The 25,956-nt window shown below is 37.6% G+C and overlaps 1 protein-coding gene across 8 annotated transcripts in view; it reads left to right on the top strand.

Annotated features, from left to right (window-relative positions):
- Positions 1-1,350: 1,350 nt before the first annotated feature.
- The window catches only part of ATF1 (activating transcription factor 1), a 58,832-nt gene continuing 34,226 nt past the window's right edge, over positions 1,351-25,956 (top strand). For 2 of the 8 annotated variants that reach the window (XM_025050277.1, XM_025050278.1), the window contains exons 1-4: positions 1,355-1,619; positions 7,210-7,308; positions 22,564-22,683; positions 24,910-25,010. In XM_025050277.1, the coding sequence (XP_024906045.1) occupies positions 7,216-7,308; positions 22,564-22,683; positions 24,910-25,010 (314 nt within the window). In that variant the 5' untranslated portion in view covers positions 1,355-1,619; positions 7,210-7,215. Of the gene's footprint in view, positions 1,620-7,209; positions 7,309-22,563; positions 22,684-24,909; positions 25,011-25,956 lie in introns of all 8 variants that reach the window. The other 6 variants (XR_001517333.2, XM_025050279.1, XM_015593239.2 and 3 more) reach the window with 5 other exon arrangements.

Below are 25,956 nucleotides of genomic sequence, written 5' to 3'. Positions count from 1 at the left end.
TTAGTTTCTTTTGATAGTAACATTTTTCAGTTTCCCCACCCCCTCCTTTTACTAATTAACATTTGTTAAACATTCTGTGTTCCAAGGAAGGAACAAAACAAAATAAACATAGAACCAGCCTTCCAGCCACGAATGTTCTGGATTCCATGACTGACACTGGGAAAGGGTATCTTGAGAACCTCTTTCCCACTCCTTACCTTTTTAAGGGCATTTTGCTTTCTATGATACGTATTTTGATTCTTTAAATAATTCTGGGACATGGCTTGAGTAGTATAGGTTTCCTAACTTTGATAAGACGACAAGCTTAGATAGGTTGGGTAATTTGCCTAATCAAAAATCTAAAATAAAGCCAGTCAACCTGTTTTAGCTTTTAACAAGTAGTCAATCATATTTGATGAATGAATAACAATGGTTTGTGGGCTCTTAGGAGTGTCTGGCCCACAGTAACTCTTCAGCTTGAAATTACATTATCTATCCTTAAAGGTCAAAACCAGGAAGAGACTCTATCTACTTAATCAGTTTCCTACATGGGAGATCTCAAATTAGGAAAATTACAGAAAAAAATCTGGAACTTTTTGTCAAGAGCATACTAAAAGGTTTCTCACTTATCATTATCCCTACTAAGCCATAAAAGAACATTTTGCAAGGAAATGAATTAAGTATTAAGAACGCATAATCCCTTCTCCAGAGGTAGACACATTAAAAAAATTTTTAAAGTTTGTTATTAAAATGACAGTGTAACATTTTATTTTACGACACTCCATTGTACGTAACTTTTTTCAAAATTGTTTTAACAGTTAGGGTAAATCTTTGCTTCCACGTGACACGCTACGGGCACCTTGTTTGTTTCAAATCACTCTTTGTAGACAATTCTTTCATATGGGATAAAGGATACAACTCCTAACGCAACTTCATGGGGTCAAAAAGTCTGGGTGAACTAAAGCTTACTAGGACAAACCTCCAAGCTTCAAGTCCCTTCTCTACCAGAAGCGTGGGTCAAGGCGAGGGGCGACAGCTCTGGGCCTGATCATCCAACCCGGAGCAAGTAGGAGCTGAGCCGAGAGCGATGCGACTAAGCGATGAAAGCTGCCCCACACCGAGCCGCCTCTGACACCACCAAGTTGGTGCTAGCCTCCGAAAACAAACATGTGGGAGGAGTGCCCGTAGAGCCGCTGAAGCGAAAAGGAACCGCAAGCAACTTTCACCAAACCTCTCCCGGGCAACACTTTCCGTACGCGCAGCTCGCCATTCAGAGGAAAACCGGCACAAGATGGCGGCGCACCACGTGAGCGACGTGCTGACGTAGGGCGGTGGCCGCACGGAGGCACCGCCTTAACCTCACCCCCCCCCCCACGCTCACTTAACTCAGTTTTGGCCCCCTCCCTTCCCCGCCCCCAGCCTGCTGTAGATAATGCCGCCAGTGGCGGCCCTGACTGCCGAGGAAACGGTAGCCTAGGACAGTTGGCTAAGTGACACTGAATCTCCCCGCCCCGTCAGACGCTTAAGAGGCACGTCCCCCGCCGCGTGAGGGGGTGGAGAAGTAGGTAGTGAATTCGGATCCACCTGGGAGGGGGGAGTGCAAGTTCCCGCCCCGGACAGCGGCAAGGCGGCAGCCACAGGTAAGCGAGGGACAGGGGTGGGACGTGTTCCTGAGTCCCCGGGCAGGGGAAGAGTGCGTGGATGCGGAGCTGCGGGGACGGCAAGCCGGGTCGTGCGCCGGGTGGGGGTCGCGTGCGGGAGGCTGCGGTGGGGGAGGGGCGCGGAGGGCGCGCGGCGGAAGGGGGAGGGCCTGCCGCTGTCCCCGGACCGAGCTTGCTTCCGGTTCTCGCCCCTTGGCTGCCCTGTGCCCTTTTTGTCGTGGGTCTCCACCTCCTTTCCCTCTCCCGCCCCCCAATCAAAATAAAACTGAAGACCTCCCGCCGCGGGGTGGCTTTCACCTCTGAAACCGCCCCTCCGCGTCTCTAAGGCGAGCGCCCTCCAAAAAAGATCTCGGTGTTGGGCGGGGAGCCGGGGGTGGGAGAGCCGGGGCGGCGTGGTCTAGGCGTCCGCTCGTCGCCGGCGGATCGGGACGCGGGACCGCTTAACTCCTCCAGGGAGTGCGCCGGGTGCCCTCGGGTTGCCAGGCCGCGGGGGCGGCTTAACGCGGAGGGCAGAAACAGCCCTTACCTTCGTGGAGATTATAGTCGAGTGGAGAGAGTAAAATAATCAGACACACGAATCACTAACGGAAAGATGCAGCAGATGAGCAAGGAATGAGTGTGGAATGATAGAAGCTCGTCTGTTTACCTCTAAGACGATCAAGTCGAAGAAACTTTACATTTCTCCTGTTATCATAAAATTAAGCATGGTGTTCCACAGCGTCAACTACGCCATGGAGCTTATCGCTTTAAAGTTATTGTAGATGTTAAATAATGTCTAGTTATTTTGTTAGCTTTTGAGGAGCAATGGGCTAATCATAGTCATTGAGAACCATCACACTTCTGAGGCTTTTTCAGCATAGATTTGGCAAGCATCTTTGTCAGACTGGCCTCGTTTGTGATGTTTGTACACTATGTTTGCAAAATGTATTTTATCCTGAGAATATTGTTACCAACAAACATGCAGTTTTATGTAAATGTTTTTTTCATATAGACTTTATAATGTGCAGTGTCTCAATTAGAATCATTTCTGTTGTCCAAAAGTTGAGTGTGTTAGCTCTATTTGTAGTCATCCTTTAAGGTTATGTTTGGTCTCTGATACATCTGTGCAGTACTGTTGTGTCACCACTAGACTGTAGTCCCATCTAAAAATGGTTTGTTTGTTTTTTTCACACATCATCCTATTTACTTAAAATGAATTTCCAACACTAAAGTAGGGTATTTTCTTGTGCCTGAATTGTCCTGTTTGTAAAGATGGGTTGAAGTAATTGTCTAAAGATGTTTTTTTAATCATTATTTCTATCAGTCTTCAGTAGGGAAACTCAACTAAACACATTGACTTACTCAGCAGTATTAAATGGTACAGAATATTAGTACTATATTGGGAACAGGATGTGGTCTTTGACTCCGTGGAGCTTGCTTTCTGGTGGGGAGACAGAAAGCAGATAATTTCAATACTTTGATAAGTTCCATGAGAAGAGGGTGAACATGTGCTTCTAAACCAGTCTAGGGGAGTCATGAAAGTTTGCCCTGAAGAATAACTCCTAGGAATATGCCAGATGAAGAGAAGGGGAATAGTGTATGTAAAAGCCTGAAGGTGAGAGAAAGCAAGGCAGGCACATTTGAAGATCAGAAGGAAATTCTGTATGATTGATAGGAACAATTTGGAGGGAAGATCACGAATTCAGTTGTGGAAATGGTGAGCAGGAGACTCCTTGCCCTCAAGCTTATAATTGTTCAATATCCTCTTCATTTATCAGACAAGAATACTATACTGTGTTTCTTGATGTTTCCTGTGAGGGTCTCTGCTAGGCACAGAGCATACATTTACACGATACAAGCCCTGTCCTTAGGTGCCTTGAAACTAGGGAAAACAGACATGCCAATAAACACAGTTCAGAGTGTTAAGTAACCTTATTAGAAACATCTCCAAAAGCACAGTTCTGAAGGCATTAAGGAAGGAGGGACCTGGAGCTGTCAGAAACATCATGTTTGAGATGTAACTTGAAAACAGAGTAGAAGTTTGCCAAGTGGGCAAGTTGGGAATGTGAGGGTATTCCTGGAGGAGGGGTATTGTGGAATAAAAGAACATGAATTTTGGATTAAAACAGTTCTGGCTTCCGCACTTGCGTTCACATCTTACTGTGAGATCCACAGTAAATGACAATTTCTTTGAGTCTCAATTTAGGGAATCCCAGAGGTAATAATATAAAAAAGCTTTTAGTTCAGTGTTTTTAAAAGTTTTCTCATAAGTGCCATGCCTTTACTTACATTCTCTAATTGTCAGCAAGATCACAGCCTGCTGCTGTTTTTCAGCTCCCCCAATTCATGCCCATTGACTGCACTTGGAAGCTGTTTTACTGCCCCCTGTGATTGTGCCCTACTTGAGTGTCTCATTGTTAAGCTTCCAGCTGCTGCCTGGAGCTTAATTTTTACAGAAAATGCCTTTATACGCCTAAAATTTATTCTGTGTTGAGCAAGTTTTATAACAGATTGTTGATCTTATCCTCAATTGCAGGAACAATAGCTAAAAATAAGTGAATAAAAGTTGTGCTCCGATAACATTAAAATGCAGCGTATGTATTGTTTATAATGAGATGAAATTAGAAAGCTGTTTTCATTTTGGGGAAAAAATGCTGATTAGTTGATTCTTCTTTATAGAAAATAGGTTATCTTCTTTTCCATAGAAAACGTGGTTGTAATAATTGTCCAAAATGTTAGTTGCTGACTATAGCAGCTTTCACTAGGAAATGTATGTTGTTTTGTTCATGTTACTTTCCATTAGATATAGGATTTCTTAATGACATTATTATGGGGGGAAAATCTGACTCACAGTGAAACAGAAAAATATCATTTCCAGTAATTTAACAAGGTTTTAAAAGTCTTTTATAGTTTCTTTCAATGCTATAGTAGTACATCTTTTTTTCCCCTCGTTTGCTTCATATTCTAACTTATGTCTTCTGAAATGAAGTGTTTTAAAGGTTTTTAAATAGAGATAGTATGTAGAAAATATATGATACCATCTTTGATGCTGTTTATATGTTTACTCTCTGAGATTACACTTGTATTAGTATAGATTAAAAATCACTGCACTCTTCCTGAAGAAGGGACTATATGGAGGCTTAATAGTTGAAGACAGAACAAAGGAAACACTGGATGAATTTGTCAAAATTAAACGTTTTAAAATAATTATAGTTAGGTCATACTGGAAAAATTATTTGTATCAACATGATAGAAGTAAAATTTATATGAGAAAATAATATAGGCTAATAAGAAAAACTATGTTCTGGTAGATGGATGGACAAATAATATGAACAGATAGCTCACAGAACTAATGGAGAATTAAAGAAATGTAAAACAATATACCATTTTTCACCTATCATGTTAATAATGACTTCTTTAAATATTCCCATTGTTTTCTCATGTGCTTCTGTTGGACTATAATTCTTTTGGAAAACGTTAAATAATCATACTCCTTGACCAAGTAATTCTGCTTTTTGAAATATATCTTATGGAAATAATTTTAATTACAGAAAAAGCTTTATGTACCAAAGGTATTAGTCACAGTATTGTTTTGTTTGGTTTAAAAAAAAAAGGTACATTCACTGGATGGAATATTATGTAGCCTTTAAATATGTTTATTTAAAACAGAAAATATTTGTGAAAAGTGGAAACAGGATACAGAATGTGGGGGTACAAAATTGTACATAGAGTATGTTTATGACTTTAAAAATTGTGGAAAGAGAAGACAAAAGAAATTAGACAGTATTGTAATTAAGATTCTGTCATCCCTTTTTCTTTCTGTTGTATATTTTCCATCTTAGAAAAAAAGGCTAATGACATATTTAGAGAGAAAGAATTAACACTTTCTGTTTGAGGTGATTTTATACCTTTTTTCAATGACTAAAAACAATAGCCTTAATCCAGATGTTAATGAATTTCTGTTTTCTGATCTCAGAAAAAAACAACAACAACAAATATGTAGGCTTAAACTTGACAATTTTTAAGTCAGTGATGCTAAGGGGCAAGTACCTAGTTGCCTTCTCTCGGTCTTTTAAAACATTTTAAATTGTGGTAAAAGACACATAAGAGTCTTAACCATTTAAAAGTATATAATTTACTAGTGTTAAGTACTTCAACATTGTGCAGCCAATCTACAAAATTTTTTCATAACCGTTAAAGAATAACCTTTTCCCCCCGCCCTCTAGCCCCTGGCAAACACCCATTCTACTTTCTATTTCTATGAGTTTGACTACTTTAGGTACCTTATATAAGTGAAATCATGCAACATTTATCTTTTTATGACCGGCTTATTTCACTTAGCACAATGTCCTCAAGGTTCATCCATATTGTAGCATGTGTCACAGTTTCCTTAGTTTTTAAGGCTTAATAATAATCTGTGATATGTATATACCACATTTGTTTATTCATTCATCTGCTGATGAACATTTGGGTCACTTTCACCTTTGGTTATTGTGAATAATTCTGCTGTGCACTAAGTGTACATATATTTCTTTGAGACCCTTTTTTCAATTTTTGGATATGAACTCAGAAGTTGTATTGCTGGATCATATAGTAATTCTGTCTTTAATTTTTTGAGTAACCATCATACTGTTTTCCACAATAGTTGCACCATTCCCAGCCACAGTGCACAAATGTTCCATTTTATCCACATCCTTGCCAACACGTTTTCTGTTTTTCAATTTTTTTTGTTGTTGTTAGCCATCCTAATGGATGTAAAGTGATATCTCATTGTAGTTTTGATTTATAATGATTAGCTATACCGAGCATCTTTTCATGTTTGTTGACCAGTCCTCTCTTTTTTTGTCTTTGCGTATAACCATATAAACCTTAAATTCTACCTCCCCCCGCTTTTTTTTAACCAGTCTCTAAGTAGTGCTTCTCCCATTTGACATAGTCCATCTCATATAACCCATTTATTCTCATCCTTCCCCAACTTACATATCCTGCAGTTGATTATCTAGACTATCCAGATTTTTAGAATCTCTTTAGGTATGGTTTTATTTATTTATTTACTTCGTTCAACTTTTACTCAATAAATTCTCTATATAAAACTATATGTGCAATTAGAAACTAACTGTTCTCTAGAATGGAGAAAGGAATGCTGTGTCCATGGACAGGAAGACTGTCATACTTCTTGAGTGGTTAGCATTTGAAAATTTAGTCCCAACAATTTATGTTCACATGGATCAAAATTCAAAATATTTAAAAGAATATGCAAGGAAAAGTCTTCTATGTCTGTGCTATAGCTACCAGTTTTCTTCCATGGAAGCAACCAGGTTATCAACTTTTACACAGCTATGCGATATATTATACATATTCTGTAGCACTTTTTATTTGCCATTTTTAAGATCTTATAGTTAGATTGCTACACATCCAGAGCAGAGTTTTGGGAGCATGTTGAGTCTCGATAAATTGAGCTCAGCCCACAGTATAGAAAGGCTTTGACTTTTTCCTCTGAAAAAGTATGCATGTTGAGAAAAATATCTTAAGATTTCTTGAAAATAAAGTCAGAAAGCATCTTTTAACGGATTTTTTTTCCCCTTTACAGTTGATTATGGAAGATTCCCACAAGGGTAACACTTCAGAAACAACACCTCAACCTGGTTCAACAGTTCAGGGAGCTCATATTTCTCATATTGCTCAACAGGTAAGGAAAGGACTAGCCAAAATATTGAGTCAGTTAGGAATATTTTGTATGGGTTGTTTCACATCTCTAATTACTAATGTTCAAAAAAGAACTGAACACAAACATGACAAACAAAAAAGAACCTAGCAAAAAAAAATGGTAAAATGTTGAAGTATGTGGAAAACAGATTTCATTTAAATATCTTGTTAGGATGATTTGGTTTTATTTTCTTTTATAGAAAATATAGTTAATATTATTTTGATAACTATATACCTCTCTAAATTTGGAGAAGTAGATTTCATTTTATGTAGTGCATGATTTAGATTTTAAGACTAATTTTGTTGCTGTATAAGAAAAATGAAAACTTATTTGGCTCATTGAGCTAACTTGAAATAGACTGATAGTTTCAGGAGGTAAATCATCTTCAATTCAATAGATTTATTATGGACATATGGAAAATAATTTTTATTGAACTGGAAAATAGGCATATTTGTTAGAGGATTTAAATTGACAGGCATGCATATTGCAGAACTGATGATATTTTTTCAGTTTTAAATTGTCCGATCCATGCACCTGACCCACTTTAAGGAAAACAACACAGTATTTGTTGCCAGTGAAAAGATTTGGACTTTCAAGCAAAAATTAGAATTTTGGAACACTTGTATTCACCATTGTAAACTCGACAGCTTCCCAGTAGTTAGACTTTTTAATTACAAAATTGTATTACAAAGTCATGTATGGGTATAAGATCCATTCAGAGTGCAAGATAGACCAGTGGATTTTAATGTTAACAGAGTACACAAATTCAGATTGTACATTACAGACAACATTTAAGAAACTACATCAAAGAAGAATAGCCACAGTTATCTGAAAAGACTAATAAAACATTCCTCCCTTTTCCAGCTACACATCTGTGTGAGGCCAAACTGCATATACCTGAACAAAACAACATATGGCAATATATTTAATGTAGAAGCAGTAAGAAAATTCAGCCATTTTCTATTAACTCAAACATTAAGGAGATTTGCAGAAATGTAAAACGATGCCATTTCTCTCACTAATTTTCTTGGGGGAAATTTAGTAATGCAAATTGTTATTTATGCTAACATGTAATGGATATATAGTTATTTTTAAATGAACTGTTAAATATTTTTAAAATTACTGTTGTAATTTTAAATGTATTAGTAGATTAAAAACCCACATAAATAAAAGTTCTTTGGGGTTCTCAATAATTTTTAACAGTGTCGAAGGGTCTTGCGACCAAAAAGTTTGAGAACCAAGGACCTAAAGGGTCATTCCTTCAAGCTTGATGCATCCTTCTCTATTGTTTGCCTATACCTGTGAAGGATAACGGTATCTTCTCCAGATGGTGCTAGAGAAACAATAATAGAGTTCTTCAGTTTCCTTTCTGTTATTTGAGCCCTTAACAGAAACTTTTTCATTTTAATTTGGCTTATTTATATATCTTAGTTATTTTTGGTTATATGTGAATGTTTTCCAGATTTGCTCAGAAGCATATTCATAATGAAATAGAATAAGTATATTTATAGGTGGTAAATAATTTTACAATGATTTAAAAAATGATATCTCTGACTTTATATCTGAAGTATTCTTATGGCTTGACTGTTAGACTGAATTCTGTGAGCAAACAGTATATAATATATTACTAGTTATTTAATTATTCAGTTTAAACTAGGGTTATAGCAGTGAACAAAAATCTCAGGTCTCATGGAACTTACATTCTGGTTTTGGGGAGAAAGCAATAACATGGATATCAGTTGTCAGTATGTGCTGTGGAGACTAGTTAATTAGGGTAGGAGGGGTAGGGAGTTGTTGCTGGAGACAGGAGGATTTGCCCTTTTATATAAGGTGGTCAGAGAAGTCTTATCTGTGGAAATACTTCTTCAATTATATGGACCAACAGTTGTAAAACTTTGAGACTGATATGTGCTCCGCATGGTTACAGAACAGCAGGGAGGCAAGTATTGTGGGAGTGGGAGGAATGAGGAGAGTTATACAAGATGAGGTGGAGAGGTTTGGGGTGGAGGGGAAGAGCACCAGATAATGTAGGCCTTGTATGTCACTATAAGATTTCTGGCTTTTAATCTGGGTGAGATACAGAACTTTTGGAGTGTTTTGAGTAAAAACATTATCTGACTGATATTTTAATAGGATCACTCTGGCTGTTTTGCGGAGTGGAAGCGTGAAAACCAGTTAGGAGACTGTTAAAATAATGTGCAACAGTTGTGGCTTAGACCAAGATGGTAGCAGTGATGGTGCTGAGATAATTAGATTCTTGATATAATTTGGTTGTAAAATCAACAGTGTTTGATTTTGGATTTAACGTCACTTTTGGGGGAGGGAGGGAGGAGTCAAGATTGACTCCATAGTTTTTGGCTTGAGTAAGAACAGAGTAGCCATTTGTTGAGACGGACAATAGTGCAGCATGTTTTTCTTTTCTTTTTGAAAGGCTGTTGGCAATCAGGAATTTGGCTTGTTAAGCTTGTGATAACTATCTGTATTCATTTTCTGTGCTGCAAAACATTACCACAAATTTAATGGCTTAAAAGAAGATACATTTGTTGTTTCACTGTTTCTATGGAGTCAGGCATGTTTTAGCTGGGTTCCCTGCGCTTCAGTTTCACCAGGCTGCACTCAGGGTATTGGCTGGGGCCGAGTTCTGGAAGCTAGACTGGAGAACAAGCTCACTCAGGTTGATGGCAGAATTCATTTTGTTGCAGCTGTAGAAATGAGAGCTTCAGTTTTCTGTTGGCTACCCACAGCCCTTAGAGGTTGCCCACAATTTGCTGCCACATGGTCCTCTCCATAAGCAGTTCACAACATGGCAGCCTGCTTCTAAAAGTCCAACAAGAGGGAGAGTGAGTCTGCAGCAAGAGAGAGTCAAATAATATAACATAACCAGGGGAATGATATCCCGTCCCTTTGCCATAAAATATAACACAGTCATAAGAATGACAGCCCTTCATCTTTGCCTGATTCTATTGGTCAGAAGCAAGTCGCAGGTCACTCCCACACTCAAGGGGAGAGGATTACACAAAGATATGAACACCAGGAAGTGGGGATCATGGGGGCCACCTTAGGGTTTGTCTGCCAGGCTATACAAGTAGATTTGTTCAGTAGGCAGTTGGATATATATGGTCTGTAGTCCAGAGAGGTCCAAACTAGAAATGTAAATTTAAGAGTTGTGGATTTATAGATGGTCTTTAAACTCATGGAGTGATTTCTGGCTTTCACTTAGGATGTAGAAAGAAAGAGTATTGCTCCCACCCTAAAATAAGAATAAGCTATAATATACAAAACTTTCTCAACTCATCAGAGGTGAAATTTGGGCATGGCTTACCTGTAGCACAGGACAGGAAGAAGGCATGGCTACCATACAGGGGAAAGAAGAATTCAGCTAAATTTTTAATGAATTGCTAAAGTCTATAAGTGTAGGCTAGCATGAGAATATAAAACCCTTGTGGACTGTAGACACAAGGGTGGGTAACATCCACTTGCAGGCTTTCTTCCAGTGACCTTCAACAGTTGCTCGTAAGAAAGACTGAGAGAAGCAGAGGAGACCAGCAAAAGCCTTGCTAGGTGATACAGGCCTACCCGGACCCTTTTTCCCTGTGGAATACAGCTTTAAGCCACTGGAGGAAGGGAATAAACCCTGAGGGAAGAATAGGAAACTGTCCTGTGTTCAGATCATTAGTTTTACTATTACTGGGAGAAAGCCCCACCCCTGAAACTCCAGGATATGGGGCTTGCTTGAGACTGGAGACTGGGTCTGGATAACAGAGAACCTCCCTTTTCCCTGCTAGCAAGTAAAGCAACAGCAGTTTGCCTCCCTGGGGAGAGGCAAGAGTATAGAGAGAGCCTCTGGGGCAGGTGCACAGAGAAAGCCTAAAGCTGAGACTGGAGTAAGACCAGTGAGAAAAACTCTCTGGCAAACCAGTCCCCGCTCTAAGCAGAAGGTCACACTAGAGAAATTTGAAATTGGTAGTGCACTTAAGGAAATCATAGTGACAAATCCAAACCCAGCTCAATTCCAGAATAGATTAACTCAACCCCTGCCTTCTCTCATTCCCCACTGATAGCTAGTCGAAGAGGAGGCTTGCCCATTTTCTGCCGTAAATACTATTTCCTCAGTCTGTACTGTCTTATACTGATATTCATCATTTAGGCAAAAATTATGAAACATACAAAACAAGAAAAAATAACCCATTGTCAAAAATAAAAATAATCAATAGACTCAAGATGACCCAGTTATAACTATGAGATGAGTGTAAAATAACAATGAACAACATATTAAAGATTCTAATGGAAAAGGCGGACAACATATATGAACCGATAGTAAATTTCATCAGAGGATGGAAACTATATGAAAGCGTCAAATGGAAGTGCTAGAAATAACCATTGTGACTTAGATGGAATATATTTTGGGGCTTATTAGTAGACTCAACAAGACCAAGGAGAGAATCAGTGAACTTGAAGATAGGTCAACAGAAATTATCCAAACTTAAAACGAAGAGAAAAAAATGAGGAGACAAACAATATCTATTTAATATCAGTTTAAAGTCATAGGACTAGATGAAATTACTGTGAGGTGAGTATAGTCAGAAAGGAGGTCCGTGGATATCACTCTGGAGCTCCAGTTGGATCCAAAAGAGCATGAAAAAAGGGGAGAAAATGAGTATACAAACTCATTGACAGTAAAATGGATAGAGAACTCCTTCGAGGAGTTTTGCTGCAAAATGGAGCTAAGAAGTACTGAAGGGGGTTGTAGGTTATGGAAGTTTTATTTTTATTATTTTTAAGATGGGAGGAATTAACAGCCTGTTTGTATACCAGTGGGAATGATACAATAGAAGTGGAAAATTTGATGATACCGGAGAGAGAGGTCAATCCTGGAATGATGTTCTTGATGGAGATGAGAATTAGTCTGCAAGTAGAAAATTTTATTTTATATGAGCACAGATACATCATTTATAATAAAGTAAACACAGGTGGGTGAGTAAATTGAGGATGAGATATCCTGAAAGTTTTCTTTTTAACATCTTTATTTTTCAGTGAAATAAAATGCTTTGAGAAGATAAGGAGGAAGGAGAAAGTATGAAATAGTGTTCTAGAACAGTAGAAGACTTAAGTGGACTAGGAATACGTAGTATGATTGCTAGAGAGCATTAACAGTCTACCTGAGGTTACTGATCATGGAATTAAAGTGAGACCATTACGTTTAGTTGTGTGTTTTTCTCCAGTCAGACTCAGGTAACTTGCATGCAGGTTACAGGCATAGAGTAGGCAAGTTAACAGGGTTGGTGTTTAGTCAAGAGACTACAGTAAAGCAAAAGCAAACAAAAACAAAAACAAAAAAACGACATCGGAGGTGTATGTGACATAATGCTGGCCTGTGAAATTTAAGCTGTAAAGATAGTAGGCTCAATGGATTATAGGTTCCTATGGAGTCCAAGAATTGTTGGAGGTAAGTGGTACTCAAAGAGAGGGATATTTGAATTTGAGATTATGGAGAGTGCATTTACTGGTGATGATAAGGTTAAAGTAGGTGGTTCTAACTGGAGTGGTACTGCTCCCCCACTGTGATATCTAGAAATATGGGTGTGGGTGCCACTGGTATTTAATGGGCAGGTGCCAGAGATGCTAAATGTTTTTCAGTGAGCAGGATATTCCTACACATAGAAGAATTGTCCTGCCCAAAATGCCTGTTTAGAAACTCTGTAAGGTATGACAGTGGGTGTGAGTAGCCGAGGAGGATGGAAGACAGGGTTTTGGAGAGGCATCAAAAACAGAGGCCCTGGCATGGAAGGATACTGGATGTTGTATATTGAAATCGCCACAGATTATATCAGGAGGGATAGTGGAGACAATAAAGTGATTAGATTAGCATACTAAAGTTTTGAAAAAATGAGGGGGCTTGACTTTCATGTGGACTGCAGCTATGAAACTCTTAAGTTTAGAGTTTTAAGGAAGGATTTTGACGAGACAATGGTCTGGAAGTAGCAATGAAAAGCAAAGGAAGCACCCACCCTATCTATGAGAAGTGAAAGAGAGCTAGAGAAGAGGCAGTGTTCTTTAGAGAGACAAGTTTTGATTATGGCAAGAAGAAGAAGGGGAGGGACTCAATATTTGTTTAATTTTATTTAATTACAAAGTATATGTATATTGAGAGGCAGTCTTGCTTTGTAGAAAGAATGATGGATACAGTCAGAAGACCTGCCTTAAATCCTGATTTTGTTACTTAGTGACTCTGAAACATTGACTAAGTCACTTATTTAGACTTGATGTTCTAAATTAAGGGCATCAGACTTGGTGATCTCTAAGGGCTTTTCCAGCTCATAACTTTCAGTAATTCATTATTGTAGAGAAATTTGTATACTTCAACCATGTGTGAATGGGGAAAAAACAGTAATGATAGTTAACAGCTAACATTGAGTATCCATTGTGTGCCAGGTGTATTTCTAAGTATATTACATGTTTTAATGCTTCATACTTCTCATCAACATACTTTGCTTTTATAATCCCCATTTTAGAGTTCGTACAACTAGTAAGGCTTACAGATAAGATTTGAATTCCAGTGATTTGACTTCTGTCACAGTTTAGATTTTCCAGGAAGCAGACAGTGAGGTGAAGATTAGCATGCAAAATGTCTGTTAGGGAGTCCTCTTGGTATTACCACCTTTGTAAGGGAAAGAAAGGAGGAGAAGGAAGCAGGATTGAGCAGAGGTAGAAGTTGGACAGTGATTCAGTCTCAAGGCCTCAACTGACCCCATAGAGAGCATTGAAGCTGACATAGCTTTTAAGAATTGGAGTAAGGGGCCAGCCAGGTCTTTGTATTCCTGCATGAGCAGTCATTGGATCTTGACTGACCTGGGAAAGGGCGTGTGCAGTCTCAGGTGAAGTGACTGTCATCAGCTAAGGCAATTCCAAAGAGAGCTGACAACTGAACACCGCTAGCAGCTGGGGAAGTCTTTTACTGAGGGAATTTGGGAGTTACTTCATAGTGTCCACTCCAAAATCTATAATCACCATAGTCCTTTATTGTCTCCAGGAAGAGGATGAAGATAAATAAGGATAGTTGAAGAAATTACAGATAGGCCTGACTTCAAAACACTTTTAAAGCAGACTGATCTTCATTCCAATCGTATTTTTGACATGAAAACCCAAAGTTTTTCCAGGGATAAGCTAAGAATAAATGTCTGCACATCAGTGCTTTTGGTAATCCTTTCTTACTTGGAGGTTCTTCATCTAAAGTCTTGGACATTCTTGGTCATTTGGGGGTTTGTTCGTTTGTTTTGTTTTCTACTTTCTGGTGAAGGAAGATTTTCCTATTGAGTGAGTTAGAAATCTAGGTGAATTTATTTGGATGTTTGCAGCATGGATGGTATAGGGGACTAAAAGAATAATTCTCTTTTTTAATTGCTTAACAGGGTCTTTCACAGAGCCAAAAGTTTTAAGTTTTGATTAGGTCCAAAATCTATACATAAATCTATACCTCAGACAATAAAGGACTATGGTGATTATAGATTTTGGAGTGGATTTTGTCAGTTTTTTTCTTTGATGGACTGTGCTTTTGGTGTCTCACAACTCTTTGCCTAGGCCTAAATTTCAAAGATTTTTTTCCCTTTGTTCTTACTAAAAGTTTTATATTTTACATTTAAATCCATGATCCATTTTAAGTTAACTTTTGTATAGATTTGAGGTTTTTTGTTTGTTTTTGCCTATGGATATACAACTGCTACAGCACCATTTTGAAAAGAAATCCCTCCTCCATTGAATTGCTTTTGCACCTTTATCAGAAATCAGTTGGGCAGATTTGTTTGTCTGTTTATGGGTTTTCTTTTGTGTTCCATTGATCTGTATGTCTGTCCCTCTGTCAACACCACAGTCTTGATTACTACGTATAGTAAGCCTTAACATAAGGAGGAATTATTCCTCCCATTTTATTATTTTTCAAAATTGTTTTGACTATTTTAGGGCCTTTCTCTTTCCATATAAATTTTAGAATAAGCTTGTGTATATCTACAAAAACTACAGATGAATTTGAGAATTGACATCATGTTGAATCTTCCAATTCTTGAATACAGTAAATCTTTCCAGTTATTTAATCTCCTTTTATGTCTTTCCATAGCATTTTGTCATTTTCATCATACAGATCCTGTATATGTTTTGTTAGACTTGTACCTAAGTAATTTATTTTCTTTGGAGTAATTGTAAACATTGCATATTTTCTTTGGAGCTGTTGTAAATAATGTGTTGATTTTGAATTTCAGTTGTTTGTTGTTAGTATTTAGAACCTAATGCAAATTTTAGTCTAGGAGGGATGATTTTTTTTAAGATTCTTGGGATTTCCTATGTAGACAATAATGTCATCTGCAGATAGAGATGGTTTTCTTTCTTTTTTCCCAATCTGTATGCATTTAATTTCTTTTTCTTGCCTTATTGCACTGACTAGAACTTTCAGAACTATGTTGAATAGAGCGGTGAGAATGGAGATCTTTTCTTTTGTTCCCAATTTTAAAGGGAAGGCATTCATTCTTTCATCATTAAGTCTGATGTTAGCTGTAGGTTTTTCAGAGATGCTCTTCATGAATTGTGCTCGGTGAACATTCTTGTATATGTCTGTGTTACATATGAATTGCTTGGTCATAGGGTATGCAAACGTTTAGTTACAGAAGATACTGCCAACAGATTTACAAATGCGTGTCATTTTACACCACCAGAAATGTATGCGAACACTGTTCATCCATTTAAATTCCCAAAATTGGTATTGTGAGTTTAAGTCATAACCATTCTGGTGGATATGTAGCCATATCTTATGATTTGGTTTGTTTTTTTGGAGTTATAATTGACATATACTGGTTCCAGGTATACAACCTAATGATTGATTGAATATTTGTATACATTGTGAAATGATCACCGGGAAAAGTCTAGTTATCGATTGTCGCCACACCTACTTAAAATTTATTTTTTGTTGTTGTGAGGACTTTTAAGATTTACTCTCTTAGAAACTTTCAAATATGCAGTATGGTATTATTAACTATAGTCACTATGTTGTACATTGCATCCCCATGATTTATTTTATAACTGAAAGTTTGTACTTTTTGACCCCTTCACGCATTTTATTCTCCCCTACTCACCCCCCACCTCTGACAACCAACAGTTTGTTTTCTGTATCTGTGAACTTGTATTCAGGTTTTTTTTTTTTTTTTGGTTCCACATATAAGTGAGATCATGTAATATTTGTCTTTATCAGCCTGACTTATTTCACTTAGCATAATGCCCTAAGGGTCCATCCATGTTGTTGCAAATGGCAAGATTTTATTTTATTTTTTTTATGGCTGAACGGTATTCCATTGTAGTCTTCTAGTCTGCCATATTATTTGTGCCCTTTGACCCACATGTTCCATGTTTCTTTTTCTCTCCTTTCTTGTCTTCTTTTTAGTCCGTCCCACCATCACTTGTATCATTTTGGACTGTACGTAAACTAGGTAACTACTTTTTTAGTGATTATCCTAACTACAACATGCTTACCTAGTAAAGTGTAAAGTTAATCATACTTTTACTGTCCTCTCAGATGATCTTTTGACCTTAGAACATTTATTTTCATTTATCCTCTTTGTAACTTGTTGCTGTTGTTAGAACTTAATTTTATCTTTTTATCTTGTTATCCCATAAAACATCATAATTATTTTATGTAGTCAACATTATTTGTTTTTTCCCCCATATATTTATCACTTTTGTTGCTCTTTTTTCTTTGTTCCATTCAAGGTGACTTTTCTTTTATCTTAAGTATATATTTTAGAAAAACCTCAACATTATAGACATTTTGAGCTGATTATTTTTTTGTTGTGGGGGACTGACTGTGCATTGTGGGATGTTTAACAGTATTCCTGGCCTCTGCCCAGTAGATGTCAGTAACACCCCCATTTGACAAAATCTAAAAATTCCCCAGATGTTGCCAAGTGTTGGTGAGGGGTGGCGGATCGTTTCTAGTTGAGAATCACTGCTTTAGAATTTCCTTTGTTATAAGGCTTCTGATGGTGGTGCCGTCTGTTTTTGTTTGTTGAAAATAACCTATTTTATCCTAATTTTTAAAAGATATTTTCATTGGGCATAGAATTCTAGGGTTTGGTTTTGTTTTTTAGCAAGTGTAAAATACCATTCTGCTGGCTTCTGTCTTCCACTGTTGCCTTCGAGAAGTCAGTAGACTATTGCTGTGTTAAGTGTAATCTGTCTTTTTCCTTCGGATGTTTTTCTAGTCTTCTTTTTGTCCTTAGTTTTACATATTCCATTATGTTGCATTTAGGTGTGCGATTCTTTTTATTTATTCCATGTGGAGGTTTTTAGTCTTCTTGAATCTATGGTTTGGTGTCTATCATTATTTATATAACATTTTCAGGCATTATCTCTTCACATTTTGCCTCTGACCACTTTCTTTGTCCTTCTCTCTCTATCCTCTTATGTCTTTTTATCTATCATGTTTTACACTCGTTTGCCTCTCTGTGTTGCAGTTCAGATTATTTCTTCTTACCTATCATTTAGCTCACTAATTCTCTCTTTAACTTTGTCTAATCTGCTGGTATATCTGAACAATGATGTTTTAAAATTTCAAGTATTACATCTTTCTTTATAGAAAATCTATTTAGTTCTTTTTCATATCTACTATAGTTTTCTGTTTCCTGAAGATATGTTTAAGCTTGTCCTGAAATATGTTTCTTTATAAACATAATATGCATAATTATTTTATAATGTGTCTGTGATAATGCCAGTATCTAAAATCACTTGAGTCTAATTCTGCTGCTGTTTTTGTTTCTTGCTAATGGTGCCATGTGTGATTCGTTATTTTTTATTCTTTATTGTCCATTAATCTTGAAAAATTGGAAGGGAATTCTTTGTGGTCAAGGATCAAAGTGCCTTTCTTCAAAAAGAATTTAATATTGCCGGGCTCCTGGAGAACCATTTTCAGGGTTTAAGGCTCAGGCCTTTTTGGACTATCTACGTGATGTAGACTTGGGCTGTAATTCTGTTGGACAGCTAATTACATCTTTTTCAGCCCTTCCCAACTGTACACCCACACAACTTTCCTTCTGTTACCTTATCCTGAGTGTGTGGCCCTTTGCAAGTCCCAGTTTAATAGCAGGTCCCCTATCTTTACCTAGAGAAAACCCTGGCCTTTCTGTGTACTTTGTTTTTTTTTTAGCTCTAGCTCAGATTTTTGCTGGTGATTTAGAATCTAGAGTCTTTAAAATATAAGTGAAGCAGAGGACAAGGAAATGTCAAGAAATACAAAGGATCTGAGACTTTACCCTGCCTACAAGGTAATAAGCTAGACCGCCTCAGTTTCGTGAATGCTGGCAGAAGACATGAGAATCCTAGTCTAGAGAAAAAGGACTTTAACAGGGGTCCCCAACCCTCGGGTCACTGACATATCCTGGTCAGTAGCCTGTTAGGAACCAGGCCGCACAGCCAGAGGTGAGCGGCTAGTGAGCAAGTGAAGCTTCGTCTGTATTTGCAGCCGCTCCCCAGTGCTAGCATCACTGCCTCAGCTCCACCTCAGATCATCAGGCATTAGATTCTCATAGGAGCACAGTCCCTGGTGCCAAAAAGGTTGGGGACTGCTGCTTTATAACTCATGGCACAGCAAACAGCATGAGCTTCATGTTTGTTCAGTTCTCCTTGTCTTCCAAGTTTCATGAAGTAATGCAGAGTGACTTAGGTGGATGCTGCACCTGCAGTGGGTTTGTATCATTGCTGAGGGGAACTCTACGTTTAGGGAACCCCAGACTTTTAAAGAGAGCTTCTAGCAAACCTGTCCAACCTTTGCCCTCGAGGGAGACATTATTTTTATTGTTCTGGACAGCAAACCTCTGCCCTTTGCACTGAAGGGAGGTACCAATTTGTTTTCCAAAGCTGTTCACCATACAAACATCCTTGAAAAGATAGTCCAGAACAAAAGTTGTCAGTGCCTCTGCTCAGAAGACTCACAGAAACACCAGACCCGTAGAAAATTGTCTCTCAACGAGGAGGATATATTTCCTTTTTGTCCCACCTTCTCTCTATTTCGAACTTCCCAACATTTTTTTCTAGATGACAAAAAACTAGATGGTTTTATTCTTTTACTTTTGCCATACATATCCCCCTCTCTTTCCACACATCCCCAAGCACTCTCTCATACATTTATTTGGTGTGAAATTTTACTTTTCATCCAGGCTTTTAAGAACAAACAAATGCCATATGTTGAGACATATGTGTACTGAAGCAGTATATTTAAAACTTTAATTGGTATCTTTGTGATTGGCTCTGAATACCGTAGCTAGTCTATTGTCTATCTTTTTTATCTTGAAGGTTTTGCACAGCACCTGGACTATAGGTTAACATTTGTTGAGTCTCGTTCTAGTTAATCCAAACACTTAGTCCTAATATTCAAAAGATAATATTGCTTAGATTTGGATATCTAACTACCACCCCCTAATTCTCTAGAGTAATATTTCTCAAAATATGGTACATATTCCACCACTGGTGATATTCCAGTTCTCTTTAGATCATAACATGGATGAACATTTTAATTTTAATGTGTTAAATTCAAATATATCATCTCTTATTTGAAAGTTAGGGCATTGGCTGGAACAGATACCCATGGCCCTATTAAAACGTAGAGCAGAAAACATTTCTCCCTGGACATACTGGCTTGAGGAAACTGAGGTCCTGAGAGATTAAGTACTCTGCTCCAAAGCCTGTGTGCCAGTCTGGAGTTAGAAGACTTTGGATTCAAACTCTAAAAAGAGGCTTCTTTCTCATGCCACTCTACTAATTCCTTGTTCTCCCTCATCCATTTGTTTATAGTCCAGGGATCCAGTGATTCGGTAGCTAAGGAGTATGCTAATTTTTGCCGGTTACTTGTATAAGAGGAACTTTGGTCAGCTACCCTATGGAGTGAGAGGAAATCAAGGTCTCGTAGCCCCTAATTTAACCAGAGCAGCTCCATAAAAATCCTTTTCTTTCTCTTGTTCTAAAATCTCCTAAGAGGAGTTCTGTGTTTGGAGCCATAGTATACTAGCAGGTTCTACATCTCTAATATCTAAGAACTGCACTGTTCAATATGGTAGCCACTAGTCACAGTGGGATAGATTTTAATTTAAATAACTTAAAATTAAACTAAAAATCAGTCCCTCAGTCACACTAGCCTTTTCAAATGCTTGATATTCACTGTGACTAGTGACTACCATGTTGGATGGTACAGATCATAGAACTTTTACATCACTGCTGAAAGCTCTGTTAGTGCTGACAAGTCCTGGGTGGAGGCAGTCATCTGTATTTCATACTCAGGTTAGAATTGGAGGACTAGCTCTGTTCTTTGAGAGAGATCTCAGGATTATATTATCAAGTTTGAGAGTGGGAGTGGGATGACACCAGGCTTTGGGACCCTGAGTAATGAGCATTTTGTGAGGTTAGAACAGTGATAAGGGGGAAGGACTACCTAAAACAAAATCTGATGCCTTTTCTTCTTTTCTACCTGCCAGACCCAAAGTCTGCACCAGACTAAAAGGATTGCTGGAAACCCTGGAGGAATGATTGTTTTTTTGTTTTGTTTTGTTTTGTTTAGAAATGTAAATTAATCCCATCAAGGCTCTCCCTACTAGTCGAATGACTGGCTTAATTTGGGGTCTGAAAGGTAAGGGAGGGGGATTTCATTTATTAACTGCATATAATTGTAATTCTAGAGCTGGACTGTTAAGATTTGTGAATTCTGTTTATTTTTACTCTTTAATTTCTGTATCCCCATATTGAGGTACTGTCAAAGAGAAACAGAGCTGGGCATTTGTTAAGGGCAGCAGGACAGATTTCATTCAGGCTAATGCATGAAAGGAGACTCCAGCATAAATTGAGTTCAACTCTGCTAAAACAAAAGGTGGGAGTCTTTTAAAACACTGCAGTGTGCTAAAGGAAAAGTGCTAAAGATGTTAGGTGGGCAGGTTGGTCATTGTGATTAAGCCATCTGTGTTTGCTAATTGGTGGTTATTAAAGTTAGACTCCTACTCTCCCACTGAGACTAGAAGATAAGGGCACTATTCTTCTTAATGATTGTATTTCAAGGGATGGCTCCCAAGTCCTTGTGAAAGAAATTTCTGAGTTGTGGAATAATTACATCCTAAGGGTCAGAGAAAGGATTTACAATTGCAAGTTTTCTAAAGTAAATGCTCCAAGAAAAGTGAGGTTAGGGGCCTGTAGTCAGGTTTTGGCTAGAACAAATAGCATTAAGCTTTCTTTCTCAACAGGCATTTTAAGGGGGCTGGGGTCATCCTGGGGACATGGCCTTGAACTGATAGAAGCTGTGCTAGAGTTTGGTCATGTTCTTGGGAGTAGGGGGAGGTTGGATGGAGTTGTTTGTGCTGAGAATTTACATTTCTCAGTATCTGGACAAAATTTTATATACAAAATTTCATGACTTGGGCATTTTGGGGAATGAGAGACTGGAATTTAATCCAGTCTTGGGAAGAGGCAAAGAACCTTCAATGAAAAGGAATAAAGCATTGTTTTGGGGGCCTAAAGCAAATAGGGGAGCAGTCAGGAAGGTGACTTTCGGGACTGGAGAAGCAACTATGGATTTTATTTTGTGATTCAAGTCCAAAAATGAATGGTATGAATCAGTAGTCCAGAGGAAGGCAAGAGCTTCCTAGAATTGAGCTCAGCTTTGAGGGGTGATAGGTGGGCTTTTCTTGGTATTTCCATGAAACTCCATCTAAATTCCACAGAAATAAATTACAATTTTCATGGTTCAGTTATTTGCCTGAAAGATTTGATTTTTCTTTAAAGATACTACCCAAAGGTGATATTTCTCTTACTTTTTGACTCTTGATTGGTTTTCAACCAGTTTTCTTCAGAATAACATGTAAAGGCCCTCTATGTTTTTGCAGTCAATTCCTCTGCCAGAAATGCCTTCCAACCCCCTTCCCCATATATACTTTCAGGGAATTGTTTATCCTTCAAGACCCAGCTGAAGTAGCACCCTCTCTTTGTTCCCAAAGCATAGTACTTTCTACTTTTCCTCTTATGTTATAGCTCTTATTTCTGTTTGTTATAATCAGTTTGTAGTTTCAACTCCCTAGTCTCTGGCCCATAGAAGATACCTAACATTTGGTTAATAGGTGTGGTTAAATAAGCTCTGAAATGTGTTTTCCACTGTTAAGAACTCAGGTATCTTATGTGCATAGGTATAATATATATTTTGTTAATTGGATTTTTATTTGTTCTTAGATGTCATTAAGAGGATCTGCGCCAGTGACAATTGTACCTCTTCCTGGAGAGCAAGTACAGGTTCAGGGGGTCATCCAGACAGCTCAGTCTTCTGTAATTCACCCACCACACGTGCAAACGGTACAGAAATTCAAAGACTTAGTGGTTGAGAGAGGGGAATTTTGTACCCTGAGTCTTTGGACACATTGCAGTTGCTGTAGTTAAGATATTATAGATCAAGATAATAAAATTGTCATGGAAATTAGACTATAGAACAAATGAGGCAAATGGAAAACTTTTAGAATTTCTAGTTTCATGCATATACTGCCCAGTGAAAACAGAAGGCAATTTGGGAGGAAATTATTGCTTAGAACTTATGGAAAGGATTTTCTTAAGAGAAAGCACCTTTTTTATCCCAGTGGTATCTATCCTTCATGAAAAAGAGAATTCTGAAGCAAGGGTGATGATGTGAGTATCTTAGCAAAGTAAGAAAGTACCTTCCTTATGCTTTATGGAGGTCAAATAAAAGAGAGTTCTCTCATAGTAAAACAGAGTTCTTATTTATATCTTATCTACCTTCATATTAACTCCTGACAATGCTAGGAAGGAAAGAGCCATGCTGGGTTCCTTTTCTTCCTATTCTTTTTCCTCATTTTATCTTCTGGCTCCTGTGAATCTCATAATGCCTTTGGTCATCTCTCATTTTTAGAAGCAGCTATCCTAGAAGAAAAGCTGTGTACCTCACTTTTCCTCCTGAATATATACCATCTGGCAGTGTTGTCAGCTCCAGAGCTGCATCTTTATGTTGTTTTCCTATATGAAAGGTGGCTGCTGCATGGATTTTTTAGTTTTTGTATGAAGATTTTATTCTGATTTACTAGTGCTGTCATTAAAGAGAAATACTTGATCTTAGTTATAAGTAATCTCTTAGTTTTATAAATTATTTTCTTAGAGTTCAGTTGGAGGCTTTAGAATAAACTTAGGGACAGTGAAAACAGTGGGAGGTTTAGATTAGAAATGTTATATTCATGATGCTCAAGGAAACAACAGATTTTTCTTAATTATTACTGTTATTATCCATTACTGTTATTTCTTAATTATTTTAGGTTGCAATTGTTTCTATCAAAAGTTTTAATGTAAGATATAAGAAGTTGTACACTAGAACTTGTTTTTAAAGGACATTATAGACTATAAAACAAGCTTCTCTGGAAATTTAAGATCTAAGCCTAAATAATTTAGCTTTCTATAGATAGTAATAATAATGTAGAGAATTGATTTGTGTCCTTTCTTGAAGCCTACTCAGATTATTTTATTTTTTAAATAAAGATGAAGTCAGGTGTCACAATGCAACTTTGGACACATGTTGGGCAATGTAATACATTTTAAAAATTAAAAATAACTTGTTTTCTCAATCGTAAGATATTGTAACAAAACTTGCATATGGTTATTGTGTTGACATAGTTTTAAAGGGTTTATTAATAGTTAACATTTAATTTGTGCTTGCTGTGTGCCATGTACTAATTTGCTTTACCTGTATTAACTCATTTAACTGTGAAGTGAGAGAAAATTAGAGATTTTTAAATTGCATATGTTTATACCTGCCTTTGCCAGTGACCTCTACCTTGCTAAATCTAATGGTCTGTTCTCAGTCCTTGTTTTACTTCACCTGTTAGCTCCATTTGGTATGGTAGATCATTCTTTTCTCAATGCACAGTCTTCCCTAGTTTTCCAAGGACACCTCACTCATTTGGCATTCTTCCTGCCTCACTGGTGGCTTGTTCTTGGTTTCATTTGCTGGTTCCCCTCTTCCCAGCCTCAATGTTAGAGTGTTCCTGGGTTTTGTTCTTGGTCCTCATCTAGTCTTAATGTCTTTAAGGACTATCTAAAGTGCTGTGACTCCCAAATTTATATGTAGCCCAAACTTTTTTTCTGACTCATAGGCTTGCGTATTCAGCAGTCTCTTCAATGTCATTATCTAATATTAGATATTAGTTGGATATCTAATAGCATTTCAAAGTTAGCATGTCCAAAATCCAAATCTGATAACAATGATTAAAAAAAAAACCTGAGTAATGTGCATCAGTATAGAAATAGGGTGGAGATCAGAGATTGGTCTTTACAACTCTAGTGAAATAGTATTCCTTTATTTTGGGGATAGATTTTCTTAGTTTTGAGCCTGCTGTACTGAATGTTCCTTTAATTAGTTTGGGCTCCTGAAATAAACTCTTCTTTTTCCATTTCCTTTTGTTTCTTTCTATTAGACCTTAGATTTAATGACAAGTGAATTTGGGTGGTAGGAGATAGATCCTTTTAAATTCTTTTTCCACCTGCATTGTTTATCATAGTAAAACCAGTTCTGTTTTTTAGGTATCATCTTTATCAGAAAGTGAGGAGTCTCAGGACTCATCTGATAGTATAGGCTCGTCACAGAAAGCCCACGGGATCCTAGCACGGCGCCCATCTTATAGGTGAGTACTCTTGTATCAAACCCTGCATGTGCTATAATATCAAATGATTTCAAATGGTGCTATGGAAAAGCAAAGTATATAAAGAGGGAGCATGTGTTTGTATAGGAAGGGAATTATTAAGAGAAATAGATTTGAGCCAGATTATGAAGGGTCCGAGTAGCTATACCAAAGAGAAATTTAGACTTATCTTTTGGGAAAGTATTAGATATCCACATTTACTTTTAGGTAGTTAACTTTAGTAGCAGTACAAAAGGACTGTAGATTTTATTAATTGAATTACTTTGTGTTCCCTTTCTTAACTTTCTAACTCTTGGCCTTTGTTACTTGTGTATCCCTTTCCTGAAACACATTGTTCTACATTCTGCATAACTTCTGCATATACCTGAGGCCTCATTTCTGCCTGGAAGCCTTCTTTGATTGCTTTCTCTCCAACTCCCCCAAGACCAAGTTTAGGCTTTCTTCTCTGGCATCCTTTGACTGACCCTTGTTACAGTACTTATCTTCATCTTGTTGGAATTCCAGTTTACGGGCATGGCCCATCTATTATTATTTTTGTGCGTGTGATCCCGGGGCCTAGCAAAGTTACCATACAAGAGTAGTATCAATAATTACTTGCTGAATGATGATCTGGAAGTAGTACAACTGAGTGACAGAAAGCTGTTGAAATAATCTGGATGATTTCATATGCGTAGTAGGATAGCTTTGGAGTAGGTAGATTGAGACATTTCTGTGGTAGAATTGACAAATCTGGTGACTAGATGGTAGGAGGAAAAGGAGACCAAAAAAAAGGGCGAAACTCTGTCTTTGAAATACATAAACAAATGCAGTAAGATTTTAGATATTACGAGAACTGTGTATATGGCATAGTCATTCCTGCCTGGTGGAAAGAGTAGGAAAGACTTCATAAAAGATGTGATCACATCACCACCAGTCTGATAAATTTTGT

Source organism: Pteropus alecto, unplaced genomic scaffold, assembly GCF_000325575.1.
Source record: "Pteropus alecto unplaced genomic scaffold, ASM32557v1 scaffold196, whole genome shotgun sequence".
Lineage (NCBI taxonomy): Eukaryota > Metazoa > Chordata > Mammalia > Chiroptera > Pteropodidae > Pteropus > Pteropus alecto.
The sequence above is the reverse complement of the archived record's forward strand: the minus strand, read 5'-3'. Positions and strand labels throughout refer to the sequence as shown.